The sequence below is a fragment of the Balaenoptera physalus genome (assembly GCF_965194825.1).
Source record: "Balaenoptera physalus genome assembly, chromosome: 16".
Taxonomy (NCBI): domain Eukaryota; kingdom Metazoa; phylum Chordata; class Mammalia; order Artiodactyla; family Balaenopteridae; genus Balaenoptera; species Balaenoptera physalus.
This window is the reverse complement of record NC_138898.1, coordinates 83,636,676-83,653,230: the sequence shown is the minus strand read 5'-3', so window position 1 is coordinate 83,653,230 and position 16,555 is coordinate 83,636,676. Positions and strand designations below refer to the sequence as shown.

General features: G+C 53.6%; 1 protein-coding gene across 2 annotated transcripts; it reads right to left on the bottom strand.

Annotated features, from left to right (window-relative positions):
• Positions 1-3,422: 3,422 nt before the first annotated feature.
• Positions 3,423-16,511, bottom strand: LOC309646233 (E3 ubiquitin-protein ligase TRIM50). Of its 2 annotated transcripts, XM_082432375.1 has the most exons (6): positions 10,903-16,511; positions 7,823-7,918; positions 6,654-6,884; positions 6,510-6,532; positions 5,303-5,427; positions 3,423-4,028 (listed from the first exon to the last, which is right to left on the bottom strand). In XM_082432375.1, the coding sequence occupies exons 1-6, from the start codon at positions 11,299-11,301 to the stop codon at positions 3,439-3,441; spliced, it is 1,464 nt and encodes a 487-aa protein (XP_082288501.1). In that variant the 5' UTR covers positions 11,302-16,511; the 3' UTR covers positions 3,423-3,438. The 2 variants fall into 2 exon arrangements, with proteins under 2 accessions (XP_082288501.1, XP_082288502.1); XM_082432376.1 differs by lacking the exon at positions 6,510-6,532 and having other exon boundaries at positions 5,303-5,458; positions 6,650-6,884.
• Positions 16,512-16,555: the final 44 nt, after the last annotated feature.

Here is a 16,555-nt window from a genome sequence, read left to right as displayed (position 1 = left end):
CTCAGTAGTTATGGCTCACGGGCTCTAGAGCACAGGAAGGCTCAGTAGTTGTGGCACACGGGCTTAGTTGCTCCGCAACATGTGGAATCTTCCTGGACCAGGGCTCAAACCCACGTCCCCTGCACTGGCAGGCGGATCCTTTTTTTAATTTTTTTTTTAATAAACTTATTTATTTTATTTATTTTTGGCTGTGTCGGGTCTTCGCCGCTGTGCGCAGGCTTTCTCTAGTTGTGGTGCACGGGCTTAGTTGCTCCGCGGCATGTGGGACCCTCCAGGGCCAGGGCTCGAACCCGTGTCCCCTGCATTGGCAGGCGGATTCTTAACCACTGCGCCACCAGGGAAGCCCTGGCAGGCGGATTCTTAACCACTACGCCACCAGGGAAGCCCTGAGTCTTTTAATTTTTAAAATGTGACCATTAGAAAACATAAACCTACATATGTGGCTCATATACTTCTGCTGGACGGCACTGACTCTGTCCTAAAAATGCCTTCTCTTAATCCCACCTTCTCCCAAACTCTTGACCCAGTTTACTTTTTCCCTTCACTATCAAACTTTTTTTTTAAATTTATTTTTGGCTGTGTTGGGTCTTCATTGCTGCATGTGGGCTTTCTCTAGTTGTGGCGAGCGGGGACTACTCTTTGTTGTGATGCATGTTCTTCTCATTATGGTGGCTTCTCTTGTTGCAGAGCACAGGCTCTAGGCACGTGGGCTTCTGCAGTTGTGGCACGTGGGCTCAGCAGTTGTGGCTCGCGGGCTCTCGAGCATAGGCTCAGTAGTTGTGGTGCACGGGCTTAGTTGTTCCACAGCATGTGGGATCTTCCTGGACGAGGGATCAAACCCGTGTCCCCTGCAATGGCAGGTGGATTCTTAACCACTGTGCCACCAGGGAAGTACCACTATCAAACTTTTTAGATGGAGAATCAGCAATCCTTGCCTTTACATCTTCATCACATGCTATTATCTAACTGCCTGCACTCTGTTTTCCACCAGCTGCACTGAGATGGGTCCCTCCCAAACTACCAAGAATCTCCAAATATTCCTTAGGCCTTTCCTGCTGAATCTGGGGTTTCATGGCACTGTTGAACACACCTTCTTTGTTGAAAAGCTTTGGCTTCTATGACCTCTCCTGCTAGCATACCCTCCCATCTCTCTGCCCGTTTCTAAGGTTCCTTAGCAACCCCGTCTAAGCTGCTCCCCTAGGTTCTGGTGTTGCATTCTCTGACCTCCTTTCTGTCAGTCTGATATCTTCTCTCCCTGGGCAGACTCGCCCACTCCCACGCTGTCGTTGATCACAGGACAAAGTTAACATACACTAAAGTAGCACAGATGCCCCCCTACCCCGGATCAGCCCCCACCATCATCTCCAGGCCCAGCTCCAGCTGCAGCATCCCTTTTGGACCTAGATCCCTGAAGGCTCTTCTCCTCTGCCTGTCTTCCACTTCTTTCAGCTTAAATGCCAACTCCACATGAAGAATTAACTGCTCTTTCCTCTGCCTTCTGCATATTGGATGTGTATCAGTTAAGATCTTTCGGGTGCAAGCACAAACACTAACTCTGGTTAGCCAAACAAAAGAGGGGATTTATTAAATGGGTGCAGAAGTATGCCATTGTGTCTGTCAGGGTCTGGCTGGAGGCAGAAAGGTGCACATAAGGGAGTAGTGGAGGGGAGTTTAAAGAAGGGACTATTTCTAAAAGAACAGTCGAGTTCAGGGGACCTACGGAAGATGCTGCAGTGCTCACTGTTCACCGACAGGAGCAAGGGAAGAGTAGCAGAGGGAGAGGGCTGCCTGCCAGGAGTCTTTAGTAGAGGGAAGCTGCCAACGCATAGCCCAGCAGGCAGAAAACCAGCAAAATCAATACCTCCAACTCCCTCTCCTGCCCTGGGATCTCCTGCCAGTCTCTCCCCTCAGCTGAGCCCAACAGGAAGCCAGAGGGGTTTGCATTCCAGCGGGGCCAGCCTCCCAGGACACAGCATGGTGGAGAAGGGTGGAGAGTGGAGGTAGATTCATGGAATTGAAGGAAGAGCTGCAAAACCAAAAACCAAGTCTGGAAGGTGTCAAGCATGCAGCAACCAAGGCCAAGGCCCGACAGATTCAGCTGATCAAGAGACAACAACCAGCTTTTGATTCAGTTTATTACTTACATAGACAGCAGGAGGAAGATTAGCCAAAGGTGGAAGCTGCCCGTGGGCCTTGTTGCCCACGCCAAAAAGGATGGTGTGGAAATCAAAGGGCTCATGGCTGCAACTTGACTTGTGGGATATTCTGTTGCCGAGGAGCCAGTTCTAGACGCAGCTAAGCTCTTTTATAGACTGCAGCCCTACTGGGAGGGAAGTGGGGCAGAGAGCTTCAGAGCTCCTCACAGCCAGGGAGGTGATGTCCTGAGTCTCCCGTGAGGATAAGGCGGTCGGTAAAGATGGCCTTGAGGTAGCGCCTCACAGTCTTCCTTCCTCTCCTGTTCCTGGAGGATCATTCAGATAGGCTGTGGGTTGAGACTTTGTCAGTGTGGCCGATGTGGATTCATGCCAGGGTGACAGGGCAGGGCTGTGCCCCAAGGAAGGCTCTTGGGCGGGTCCACAGACCTCAGGGCACAAGGCTGGGGCGCTTCTCTCTAAAGCACCAGACCTCAGATGACTCAGCCCCAGCCACTCTCTCTCTCTCTTCCAATTTTCACGTTCTTGGGAAGGAATTCAGCTGTCCCAGCCTCGGTCTGGGGTGACCACAGGGCAGGCTCAGCATGCACAGACCTGGGCTCTGGACCCACTCCCATGTGCCCGGCAGCTTTCAGGGATGGGCCATACACCCATCTGGCTCCTACTTGCTTCTGCTCTGCAGGAGTGTCATTTCCATCTTCTCTAACAGAGAGGGAAGTTGAGAGAAGTCTCTGGGGACAGAGCAATGACGGAGTGTTTGCTGTGACTAACCAGAGACTGACGGGCAAGGGGTGGAAGCAAGATGTGGCCCCACCAGAGGCTGGAGCTGCTTTTAAAGGCCTGAGCATAAAGCAGTGGGTAGGTACAGCGGTTGATAATTGCAAATCATTTGAAAAGGAAGAAATAACGTCAATTTTGTTATCCTTAAAGTTATTTAAAGTTCACAATGATGGGGGGAAGTCACGTGTGGGATTGTTTCCACCCTCAGGGGGAAGAGTAAGCAGAGGTCGCGGTTAGGAGGGACCAAGGGAAGCCCAGCTTGACCCGTGGGCCCCAAGGCCTGGCTCCGCTGGTTAATAAGGTTAATAGCCTGGAAAGAGGTTAATAAACACACCCCTGACTGCTGGGGATGGGACCGTGGTCCTTCTCTCCCTATCGTTAAACATTTCTAGGGACAGCCAGGCAGGAAGGCCTCCCCGAATGACTACATAAACTCTGCTCACCAGAGCTGGTGGGACCCCTCGAGCCCCCGTGCCCAGCTGGGAAGGCAGCCCCACGAGCAGCGCTACAGCTTGGTGGGCTGCGGGGGGGTGAGGTGGCTGGGCCCGCTGGGCGGGGGCAGCACCAGGGGCAGGGAGTTGCTGCCCCTTTCGTGCCAGCACGTGTCCAGGATGGGGTAGAGCTTGCCCTGGAAGTCAGCCTGGAACGTGTAGAGCGGCCGCAGGTCGTCGGGGCGGTCGGCGTCAAAGAAGGTGAGCTCCCCCTGCTCGTAGTGCAGGTAGACGCCGATGCGGTGAGGGTGGCCGGCCACGGGCAGGGGCGCCCGCGGGCAGCCGAAGGCCTCGTACACCCGGCCCTCCTTCAGGCCGATGAGCCACACGCCGTGCCCTGGGGACTTGCTCAGCTTGCCCTTGCGACTGGCTGTGCCCTTGATGACCCCCAGGCGCCAGTCGCTCTTGCTGCCCACCACCACCTCCCAGTAGTGGCGGCCACAGGAGAAGCCCCTGCTGGCCAGGACGCAAGTGCTGTAGTCGAAGCGCTCGGGCTGGCTGGCGCGCCGCTGGGCCAGGAGCCCACACTGCACCACCGTGTTGCCCTTGGAGAGCTCCAGGAGGGGGTGGGCCGTGGCAGGATCCAGCTTGAGGGACTCCGGGGCTGGGAGAGATCAGAGGAGATGTGTATTCAAGCCTCGCTGAAGGCAGCAGCAGGCCCTGCCCCGAGGGAGGCCGATGGCAGGCCCTGAGCTCCTCGCGAGAAGAACTGAGTCGGCCTCTTCCCCGTATCCGCAGGGCCTAGAAGGGGCTGGGGGCCTGGAGCAGGCAACCCTGAGGACATTTGCCGAATGAGTGAATGATGCCTGAAGGGTGGAGAATGGGCTGCTGCAAGCCCAGGCGTTCTGGCAAGGGAAACGGTGCAGGCGGCCTGCCTAAGGCGGAGGTGCCGATGGAAGGATCTGGGAGACGGCCTGTCACGTGGGCGCCTCAGCTTCACTCCCCAGGTTTTCTGGAGACTCTAACAATGGCAGTGGCTTTCTTGGATACCCTAGCAGCCCAGTCAAGGACAAACTATCCCAACTGACCTCTTTGCTCGCTGCCAACTAATCAGTTTACACCTAAAACGTGCAAACAACATTCATGGTTCAGAGATTATCTGCAGTTTTTGTCCTCCCCTTTCCCCCTTTTGTTCTTATATCAACCCTGTTTGTGCCTTTGTTGGATGAAATCAGTCTATTGATTGATCTTCCTTATGTGCTAGTAATGAAGGAGTTAATTAAAGGTCCGAGTTATTTTTTGGCAGAGCAGCCGCTGCCATTTATTAAGCACTAAACTACACACACACAGACACACAAACACACACACACACACACACACACGTCTACTTAGAAACTACGCAGCCCAGCAAGGCGGGCTCTTTACAGATGAGGGAACTGAGGTGCAAAAATTACACCACTGGACTTCCCTGGTGGCGCAGTGGTTGAGAGTCTGCCTGCTAATGCAGGGGACATGGGTTCGAGCCCTGGTCTGGGAAGATCCCACGTGCCGCGGAGCAACTAGGCCCATGAGCCACAACTACTGAGCCTGCGCATCTGGAGCCTGTGCTCCGCAACCAGAGAGGCCACGATAGTGAGAGGCCTGCGCACCGCGATGAAGAGTGGCCCCCACTTGCCGCAACTAGAGAAAGCCCTCGCACAGAAACGAAGACCCAACACAGCCAAAAATATAAATAAATAAATAAGTAAATAGATAATATCCTTTAAAAAAAAAAAAATTACACCACTCTCCCAGTCACTAGTAAGAGATGGAACTGGGCTTGAGCTCCCCCTGCTGGCGGAAGCCCACCACCGCGCCCTCACCGTTAGCTGTGCCAGCACCCCCTCCAGTTCTCTGCACCTCGTACACTGGAAGGAGGATGGGTGGGTGGGGTCTCACCTGGCAGAACCTTTCGGAAGAGCCTTTTCCACGCAGTCAGCTTGATGTCAGCCTGGTGCAGGCCTGGCTTGAAGGAGATGGGGCTGAACGCGCCTTCCAGGGGCCGGGCCTGCTGGAGCTCTGCACTGGGGGCAAAGGTCCACAGTGATGGCAGAGCTGCTTACCGTGCACCCCAGCCCTTCACCCAAACGTAGGTCCAACCAGCCAAGCCACAGCTCAGAAGACCGTGCACTGAAGATGCCCACCATGTACCCGCCCACCCCACCCCCCCCGCCAGGACCTGCCTCCTTCCTGGAAGGGGAAACTCTACATCAGTAGCTCTCAAAGTGCAGGTCTGTGAGCAGCAGCAGGACCTGGGGGCTTGTTAGAAATGCAAATTTTCTTGGGTCCCACCCCAGGCCTCCTGAATCAGAACTCATTACTGTGGCCCAGTGACCTCTGTTTTAATTGAGCCCTCCAGGTGGTTCTGATGCACTGTTTGAGGACCACTTCTCTGTATCGGGTGACCCTGGCCCCCAGCTCCAGCTGGAGTGGAAACCAAACTCAGCCAATCAGATCGTCTGTCCATTCATTTAAGCCAATGCTCCTAACCAAATTGTCCTTAAGACTAAGGGAAATTGGAGAAAACAAGGAGACTCTCATAAACGTGGCTGAGGAAGGCTCAGGAACTGCACAGGTGATTCGTTTGTTGGGTTTGGAACATGGATCCAACCCCTTCCTACAAGCCATGGTGCATGTTTCCTTACCCACCATCACCCACCTCATCTCCTGTTCTGCTCTGCATCGTCCTTTACACCCATGATACTGAAATTCTCACAATACTCCAAACCTGCACACACTTTACCCTTTCACGTGAGTCAGCGTGCCTGGCAAACGCCTGCCCTCTGCCCTTCTCAGCCATCCCACCTGTGTGCTGTCTTTGCCGATCTCCCCCCAGTCACCTCCTCCTCTGTGTTAATTCTTTAGCTTGTGTGAACTTCTACTGTTCTAGGTGCCCATAGTGATGTAACCATACTTCACCGCTGCCTCCCACAAGGCTTGGAGACCCCTAAAGGCAAGGCTGTCACTTTCCCTGGGCTCAGTACAGAGCCAGATGTGGGCAGCTGCTCCCGGCACCAGTAAAACTAAAGGGAGGATCTAGTGGAGATGAGACGCCCGTGCCCGCAGCCACCAGGCCCTCGCTGAGAGTGCCCTCCGAGGTTATTACCTGGAGGCCATGGCATGGTACTTCTGGAAGACAAGAGGGAGGAGGGTTAGAGCGTGGGCGAGGCTAGGCGGAAGCCGACAGGAAAGGGGAGGCTCTTGGAGCCCCGGTGGCCTTGGCACAGGGGACACTCCCTTGTCCACTCACCCGGATGAACTCATGGTGACTCTCGTTGCCGAACTGCTCCAACACACCCACAGCCTGCACTAGCCGCTCCCGAGCGCCCCGGGCCTGCTCCAGCTGCATGTCCAGGGAGGCCACGAGGCCACGGGTGTGACCCTCCACCCCCTCCAGGCAGCGGGCCTTCTCCTCGTCCACCAGATGGTGCAGCTCCTGGAACTCACTGCGGATCACCCGGCTGAAGACATCAGACTCATTCTGGGACAGGGAGGGGCCGGTCAAGGCAGGAGCCATGGCTGACCTTGGCGTCCCCAGAGCCCGGCAGCTCAGGCCTTCCTGGGCCTTCTGACCAGGCTGGTCCTGGTACCCAAGTCCCAGGGCTGACTCCTGCCAGGTGTTCACACTGTGCCTGGGGATCCCGGAGGTGGCCCCAGGGGGAGGACGACAGTGGCAGGGCAGAGGCTGGGCCCCCAGCTCCCAGTTCCAACACAGTGGCTCTGCTTTTGCCCATCTTTGCTAACAAGTGTGAACGTAAGATTTTGCTTTATCACGGGGTTCCACCACTGAAAAAAAAGTCTGAAAGGCCCTGGAGAGCAGACGTTGGAGTGAGATAACAAGGGTTCCCCGTGTGACCCTGAGTTCTGCCTCCATCAGACGGGGTAAAGCGGGCTCCCTCTCTAGGATGAGGAAGATTAATTGAGTTGACTTTCAACGGATGCTGCTCTCCTGCTCGTCTCATGACTGCCTGCAGGGCCCAGGCTCCACAGACTCCCAGACCCAAGTGCCCCTCGTTTAGGAAAAGCAGACCGCCACCAAGGGCTTCAAGCCTTCCCGTGCCTGCGCTCTAAGGTACTAGGAGGGCATTGCCCAGGCTGTCAATGTCAAGCAGACACAGGTGGCAGAGGGCGGGCGGTCATGCCACGTGTTAAGCTGTTTACCTCCGGGACTTGGGTTCTGGGTTATCTCAGCCTCAAGGACGTGGAGGACACCAGCCAATTTGGCCATGGTCCTGACAACTGTGCTGAATTCCTCTGAGAGCCTTTGCGCTTCCCCCACCCCACCCTGGAATGCTTTGAATTCTGGCTGTATATGGAAGGCATGGATTCCTGTAAAGGACAGATTAGAGCTGGGCTCTGCAGGAAAGGGGAGGCGGGCGGCTGGTCCCGGTGGAGGGCACAGAGGGGCGGGGCGCTCACGACAATCCGGGTCCTGTTGTTCACCAGTCTGGCAATCTGCTCCTCCACCGTCCTCTGCTCCTGCTTCAGGTCGGAGATGAGGGCTGCTAGCTCCTCCTGGAGGCAACAGGCCCCGTAAGCCACCGACCCCTTCACCCGCCCCAGCTCCCGGGGGCAGCCCGACGGCCACAAGCACAAAATAGGAAAGGCTATTCAAGAATATTCCACACTGACAGCACGGACTGCCTGGACAGAAGAGATCTCCACATCATCACTCTCTATGCCGTGGACAGAGAGGCTACACGTTGTTACAGCCACCAGAAGTCACCACACAACATCCAAGCGGGGCAACTGCCAATCTGAAGTCAACGCTCCCTGCATGGAATGCTGCCCATAGGGAACCCACCTGGTAAACTTGCTGGTCACCAGCAGGTCCAGAATTAGTCAGCATTTCATCAAGAGTCATCACAAAAAGGCTGGCCCCAAGTGAAGCCAATGGTGCATGCAATGGCCCAGGGAGGGGTCACCTGGTGACCCCCCACTCCCTATACAGACCTGAACCCATCGCCAGCAGGCTTGAGCCCAGCCTGGATTTAGGGCCTCCCAGGCTGAAGTAAACTTCTCCTAGGTTGCCCTGGCCCCATATCTGACTTAACCTTAGGGATCCAACCAGAACCACCTAGAGCACCATCTGGCTGCACAACCTAATGGAGCCCTGCTGGTTTGTGCCCATGGAGTGTGCAGAATCTTTGGCTTAGACAGTGCCCAAGCAGAAGTCAGCTGCAAGAGCCCTTCCGGAAGGGAGCTGAGAAAAAAACAGAGCCAGCATGGAGATAAATGAACACAGAGTCCTTGCTCTCCATAACAAGGCATCCAATCTCATAGGAGCCTGAGAAGGGCATCCCAGTGGTAACCCTGCCAAGGCAAAGAGAGATGGGACTAGTTCTTTCTCATCAACTGGGCCACAGTGAGTGGAAACAGAATTATGCAAATAAATAAAGTATCTTAAGATCCCAATCAATAGGAGAAAACAGGAATGCATGAAAGAGATCTGATAATGGAACGTAACTTAGTTGCAGCACACGGAGGAGTCTTGAGATCACAAAAACCCACATCCAAAACCAGGACCCAAGCCCTCCCAGCTCCTAGCCAGAAATGACGAGCTCCCAAGAGTCTCCTCCTCCGCCAGGCAGCCCTCTGCTAATAAAACTCGACTCAATTTCACTGCACTGCAATTTGGCTTCCTCCTTTCACACTCCCCCAAAACTACTCTTGCCAAGATAACCAATTCTTACTGCTAAACCAGACAGGCTCTTTTCAATCCTCAGCAGACATTTCACACAAGTGATTTCCTTCTCGTCATAATGCTCTGTTCCTCTGATCTCCTGGAGGCTACATTCAGCCAACGTTCCTGCTCCCTCAGTGAATTCCTTCTGGCCCCTTTTCAGAGTTCTCTCTCTACCCAAATCTTAAGTCCTGATGCTCCTGGGGGCATCATCTTCCCCATCACTCCTGCAGACTCTCCTGGTTGGTCTTCTCCACACCTGTGGCTTCAGTGACCGCCTGTATGTAGATTACTCCCCAATCTCTTATTCCCAGCCTCACCCTCCAACCTATCCTCTAGCAGAGCGATCGAGCCACATCACGACTCTGCTTAAAACCTTCCAACCCCGGTTCTCTGAATAAACCCCTAATCCTGTCTCATGTCACACAGGTCTTTTCATGACCTGACCCACGCTTACCTCACCTCACTCCCACCTCACTCTCCCTCGTGCTTATTGGAACAATGTATAATTCCTCAAATCTGCCATGCTGTTTGCCTCCTGGTCTTTTGCACATGCTCTTTTTATATTTAGGATGCTTTTCCTCCCTTTCTTTTCCTTTCAAGTCCTCCTTATGGTTCAGGTCTCGGCTTACCAGTCCACTTCCTCCAAGAAGTCTTCCCTGATCACCTGAGACCACGCAGGAGCCATGTTCCAGATGGTCTCACCATTGCCTGTACTTAACCTTGACAGCAGCACCTGACACACGGGACTCTGTCAGACCCCCAGACTGTGAGCTCTGGTGCAGGGTGAACTTCTCGCCCACTGCTGTACCATGGGTACCAGTGTAGCACCTAGCACATACTAGATGCCCAGGAAATGTCTGTGGGTAGGGGAAGCTGGTGGACGACCTGGCTGGCCCTGTGCACCTTTCCTACTTCTCTCCCAGGGTTGAAGGAGCAAAGAAATGCTGCCCAGAGCACTCAGCCAGGAAAGCCCTGGAACAGCTTCCAGGGGCCCCTCTGTCTACGGATCTCGATGCTTCTCCCTCGTCCTGCCCCCTCCCCTGAATTTCCTCATTCCTCATCCTTACTGCCCCCAGCCCCCCACCCACCCAAACACCGGGTCAGGTACCCTATTACAATTTACTTCCAAAAACCCTTCCTGTCCTTCCTTGATCTGGTGCCAGGGGAATGAGAACTGGCCTTGATGTGAGTCCTAGCTCTACCACTGACAAACTGTATGACCTTGACTAAGACCCTTACCTTCTCGGAGCCTGTTTCCTCATTTGCAAGTATGACAACAACCCCACTCTTCATAAACCTTAGATCAACAGACTAACCTAAGATGGTATCATTATTATTATTATTCATCGTAAATAATGATCTGCTAGTTCTGAGGCAACAGTCCATCAGGGCAGGAATCCACTGATTCCACAAATACATTTTGGGCATTTACTACCTGGCCGGCACGGTCCTAGGCACAGAAATATCCCAGGGAATGAAACAAAGTCCCTGTCTTCACCTGCCTGAGAGTGCAGTCCCCTGAGCGCTCAACAATCTAATGAGGGCTACAGAGAAGACTAAAGCAGGGGAGGGGGCTAGCACGTGACGCAGGGGGCTCTCCATCCCGTGGATCACCTAGTCCCCAGCACCTGGAGACTGGAGCCGCTGCTCAAAAGGTGATCGGTGGATGAGCAAACGCTCCGCAAGTTCTGCTCCAGAACAAGGCTGGCCCTGGACCCCTCTGTGCCGGGCGAGGGCCCCAAGGGCTCAGGACCCGGCTCTGTGTCCCCAGGGGCGGCCCGGCTCCCCACCCCCCAGCAGCCTCGCTGCCCACCTTCATGCGGCTGTAGACGGTAGAGACAGGCGTGACCCGGTGGTGCTGGTGGGAGCCCAGCAGGCCGCAGAGGCCGCAGATGAGCTCCTGGTCCTTCTCACAGAAGAGGCTGAGAGGGTTCCGGTGGTGCGCACAGACCTGGGGCTCAGGGTCCCCGGGGAGCTGCAGGGCTTCGATCACCTTCGCCAGGGAGACGTTAGGCGGGGAGCTGCTGCAGTCCACCTCCTGCCGGCACACGGGGCAGCGCAGCTCCGAGTCCGGGTGACGCGACAGGGACAGCAGGCAGCCCTTGCAGTAGGAGTGGCCGCACTGCAGCATCAGGGGCTCCTTGAAGACCTCCAGACAGATGGGGCACTGCAGGCGGTCCTCCAGCTCGGGCACACTCACTTGCCACGCCATCCACGGAGCCTGCTGGAGCCCAGGGCGGCCTCCCTGGAGCCTGCTCCCTCCACTCCTTTGGCCCCCAGCCCCCAAGGGCCCTGAAAGGAGAGGCTCTTAAGGACGCCAGTCTTCGATTCCAGTCCTAACCCGCTATGACTTTGGGTCTGTTTTCTCATCTTTAAAACAAAGGGTTTAAACGAAAAGTGTGGTCACTTGGAGGTCCAGGATTCTACATTTTTAACTCGGATTTGGAGGTAAACATGAAAGAGGCCATCTGCAGGGTCATTTGGAGTGACACTAATAATGCAAGCTCCAGCCCAGCAGGTGTCCTGACCTACAACTGGAGAGCAAAAACCAGCCAAGGTCTTTCCCACCTTCTAGATCAGTTCTCAAACTGGCGAGCAGCTGTTGGAAGCAGAGTTACAGTAGAATTCCTGAGTCACCCCTTCACACATCTCAAATGAACCCCAGAAATCTGCACTTACAATTAACACCCCCAGGCCATTCTAAAGCAGAGTTCTGTCTTAGGACAACACTGTTCCAGAGAGTCTGGGACCCTGGAGAGCGGTCTCCTGAGCTCCCACCCTGCTCCTCTGTAAAAACTGATTGGCGTCTCACCAGAAGTCGGCAGTGGGCCAGGGGAACCCCACACTGGACTACCTGGCTTCTCGGGATCCACCGAGCCCCCCACCGGGGCCTCACACCAGCATCATCGACTTGATCTGCTCTGCCTTCTCTTCTCCCCAGGATGGGACAGCAGGTGCAGAGACGTGGGGATTGTAGCTGGACACCAGTTCTACCTAGTCTCTGCTCCTTTCCTCCTCCCCTTTCCCAGAAACACCCCAGTGTCCTCAAGGTCACTCAGAATCAGGTGGGACTAGGCCGTATCAGGGGACCGGGGAGGCAGCCTCTGCTCGGCCGGCTCTGATAACAGCAGTACTCAGGTGCTCGCCTTGGCCAGGCATGGGGGAGGGGCGGAGACAGAGCGACTGGGTGCCTATTCATACCTCACAGACCCCAAACGGGAGCGGACTCGTGCTTTGACACAATTCTTTCTGAATCTCAGTCTCTCCCTCTCTCTCCCTCTAGAATAGTGAAGGTATTTTTAGTTACCTAGATTTTTAAACTGATGTATAACTTCTATAAAGTGCACAAATCTTAACTACACAGTTGCGGTACAACTTATATGTGTATACTCACTCACAAGGTCAAGATACAGAGGAGCTTCTGGGTTGGTGAACACATCCATGTGCTGGGAGGGTGGTGCACCCCAGTTCCACAGGGACAGAAGTCCCTGCACTCTGGACCCTTCCAGACTTCACTCTATATACCTTTTCACATGGCCATTCATCTGTATCCTTTACTATAAACTAGTAAACATTTTTTAAAAAGATCAAGATACAGAACATTTTCAGCACCCAGAGGCTTCCTCATGCATCCCCCATTCAGAACTCCTAACACTATCCTGACTTACATCATCATAGATTAATGTGGCCTGGCTTTGAATTTCAAATAAACAGAATTACATAGCATGTATTCTTTTGTGTCCAACTTCTCTTACTCAATATTATTGAATTACAAACATTTTTATTAAGGTTATTTCCAAGGTTTAGAAGTTCAATGTCATTTTGTTATATAGTTAATAAATATTACGGTCGTACTCTACTATTCGTATCATGGCTGTGTGGTGGGAACTCACTGAATGGAAAAGACAGGGGTGGGTGAGGGTCTCCAGAAGTGTTAAGAAACAAGGAGCTTTGGATCAGCAGGCCACGACCCCTGCAGGCCTAAGCACCCATGTCTGTCAGCGGGGTGAGGTCTCTACCCCAGTGACAAGCTAGACCAAGGTCTGGTATAGGCAGGTAGAAAGCCAATTTTATTGAATTGGACAAATATTTATTGAGAACCTGCTATGAGTCAAGCACTAGGCTGGGTATTAGGGATCCATTAGAGAACAAGACAGACAAGGTTTCTGTCCTTTTGGATTTTATAATATATGGGGGTAGGAATAGGGTGAGGCCATAAATAAACTAGATAGTATAATAGCGTAAAATGCTATGCAGGAAGTAAACGATGTGGTAAGAAAGAGGGAGATGGAGTGGCAGGATTGTGAGGTGCATTCTAGAAGGGGGCAGGACAATCTTTCAGGAGGGATGGTTGAGCTGAGAACTGAAGGATACCAAGAGGCCAGCCACCTGAAAGGAGGGCAGTCCAGGCAATGGGTAAGCAAGTGCACAGGCCTGAGGCTGGAAAGAGTTCAGTACAATTGACCCTTGAGCAGTGTGGGGTTAATGCTCATATACCTTAGAGTCGGCCCTCTCCACACATGGATTCCACCAACCGCGGACGGTGTAGTACTGTAATATGTACTATTGAAAAATGTCTGCGTATAAGTGGACCCTCGCAATTCAAACCCCTGTTGTTCAAGGGTCAACCGTATTTGTGAGATCCACCAGAGAGGGGGCCTGGGTGGCTGGATCACAGTTAAGCCAGAGGGAACATCAGAAGGTGAGGTCAGAGGGGCTGGCAGGGAGGGCCCTGTAGACCAGGGCAAAGGTTTGGATTTAATTTCAAGGGCAGTGGGAGCTATTGGTGGGTTTTAAAGCAAGGGAATATGATATGATTTATATGTTTAAAAGATCCCTCCAGCCGCTGTGTAGATAATAGATCATAGTGGCTAGAGCACCTGGGTGGGTGGATAGTGATGCCAAGAAAATCAAGGTCAAAAAGGCAGACGGGAGAATCCAGAGTCAGATGCCTGACTGAGGACTACCAGGTGGAGCAACTGAGCAGCCCAGGGGTCTGCAGACTTCAGCAGACACAAGAATCACATGGGGGCTTGTTAAAAGAGAGACTTCTGGGCTTCCCTGGTGGTGCAGTGGTTAAGAATCCGCCTCCCAATGCAGGGGACACGGGTTCAATCCCTGCTCCGGGAAGATCCCACATGCCGCGGAGCAACTAAGCCCATATGCCACAACTACTGAGCCTGCGCTTTAGAGCCCGTGAGCCGCAACTACTGAGCCCACGTGCCACAACTACTGAAGCCCGCGCACCTAGAGCGTGTGCTCCGCAACAACAGAAGCCACTGCAATGAGAAGCCCGTGCACCGCAACGAAGAGTAGCCCCCGCTCAATGCGACTAGAGAAAGCCCGCGCACAGCAACAAAGACCCAACGCAGCCAATAAGTAAATAAATAAATAAATTCTTAAAAAAAAAAAAGAGAGAAACTTCTGGGCCCAGGCCCCAGACTTTCTGATTCAGGAGTACAGGGATGGGTCCAACAATTTTCTCCCAATTTTTATAAGTTCCCAGGCAACACTGACGCTGCTAGTCTGGGGACTACAATTTGAGAACCACTGAAAAAGTCAATTGGACACAGGCACCTAGAGCTCTGGTTCCCAGGGGAGGATCTAGGCTGGCCTGGTATATCACATACTTAAACCTGGGAATGGTTGGTCTCTCTCAGGGATTGGGAATAGAGAAGGGCAGGGGTCCACAGACAGGGCCCTGAGGTTGCTAATGTTTAGAGGTCAGGAAGGGGAGGATGACTGAGAAGGGACAGCCAGACACGTAGGAGGAAAATCAGGAGGATGTGGTGACCAGCAAGGTGTGGCAGGCAGAATGGTTCTCCAAAGATACCCATGCCCTAATTCCTGGAATCTGTGAATACGCTACCTTACACGGCAAAAGGGACTTTGAAGATGTAATTACAGTCATGGAGCTGAATTATCTGAGTGGGTCCAATCTAATCACATGACCTTTTAACAGTAGAGAACTTTCCCTGTCTGGACTCAGAGAGAGATGCCGCAGAAGAGGAGGAAAGCCTATAAAAATGAGGAAAGCCTATAAAAATATCAATCAGATAATATTCCCTCCAAGCCTGAGAAGGAATTGGCATGCTGTTGCTGACTCTGAGATGTAGGGGCCCACGTGCAAGGACCACAGAGTAGCCTCTAAAAGCTAAGGATCACTGTTAGCTGACAGCAAGGACGTGGGGACCTCAGGCTGAGAGCTGCATCTGCCGACAAACTGAATGGGCTTTGAAGTGGATTCTTCCACAGAGCCTCCAGTGAGGCTGATGCCTTGATCTTAGCCCAGTGAGACTGGTGTCAGACTTCTAGTGCACAGAACCGTGAGATAATAAATAGGTGTTGCTTTAAACAGCTAGTTTTGTGGTCCTCTGTTGCAAGAGGGAAAGAAAACTAAATACAGAAGCCAAGAGAAAAAAAGCATTTAAAGGTCAGTCAGGTCAGCTTCATCAAATGCTGACAAGAGTCCAGTAACCTGCGGACAAAGAGGCGTCTGATGGATTTGGCAACAACAACAGAAGAATGGTGGCGTGGAACAGGGGAAAGTGGCATTGAAGTGAGTTGAAAAGAAAATGGAGGGTAAGGAGGTGGAGACAGAATAGCCGAGAAAGCCTTTGCAGCAACCCTTTTGAGAAGTTTTTCCCACGGAGAGTAGGAATGAGACCACCCGTAGCAGCGGGAACATTTGGGACAAAGGGAGGCGTGTTTGTTTTAAGGCGGGGTATCTGGGGACACATATAAGCGGAAGGAAATGATCCGTAGTCAAGGCAAGGCAGGTGCAGGAGAGAGAGGATACCCAAAGGCGTCCAGGCCTCCATTTGGCAAGAGTGGGAGGACGCAGGGAACAGGCTGGAGGGGATGAAATCCAGGGCTATTCTTCCTTTGCTCCACAAGAGCGCAGGTGCAGCAGATTTTGCAGCTCCGGTGCTGGGAAGGTGAGGGCCATCACCTTGTTTTCTCAGGAACTGGGCAGTTTGACTTTAAAGTCCTGTCTGCGTCTACGTTTCCTCTGAACGCGATGGAGAAGGACGGAGGGTGGAAATAACCCACGGCTGTGAGGCCTGACCCTTCCAGCAGCCCGCCGTCTCTAGGGCCTTGTCCCCACCAGCGTGTTCTGCCGGCCACGTGCCCACAGCTTGGCCATCATGGGCCCCACTGCTGATCCTCACCACCTGCGTGTCCCATTCCTTGCGCCTTCACCACGTGCCACCACACGCCCCTGTCACGGGCCCCTGTCATGCTCTTCGCGTCCTCACCGGATGCCTGATCTTGCTCTGCACTCCCCCGTCACATGCCCAGTTACGCTCCACGTGTCCCGTCATGCTCCGTGGGGCCTCACTACATTTCCCATCATGCCCTGCGAGCTCTCAACTCGCGCAGGATCAAGCTCCTTGCGTCCCCACCACGTGCCCGGTCACGTACCCTGCCGGGCGTTCGCTGGCGCGTGGTCCAGCCCCCAGCCC

What these genes read in the sequence shown, in the direction of transcription:
- LOC309646233 (XM_082432376.1), bottom strand. Translation starts at nt 11,301, where the DNA reads ATGGCGTGGCAAGTGAGTGTGCCCGAGCTGGAGGACCGCCTGCAGTGC. An exon ending in CCATGAGTTCATCCGGGTGA is followed by an intron (nt 5,459 to 6,649) that starts GTGGACAAGGGA and finishes CACGGTAAGCAG; the next exon opens with CTCTGCCATCACTGTGGACC. An exon ending in CTTCCGAAAGGTTCTGCCAG is followed by an intron (nt 4,029 to 5,302) that starts GTGAGACCCCAC and finishes GATCTCTCCCAG; the next exon opens with CCCCGGAGTCCCTCAAGCTG.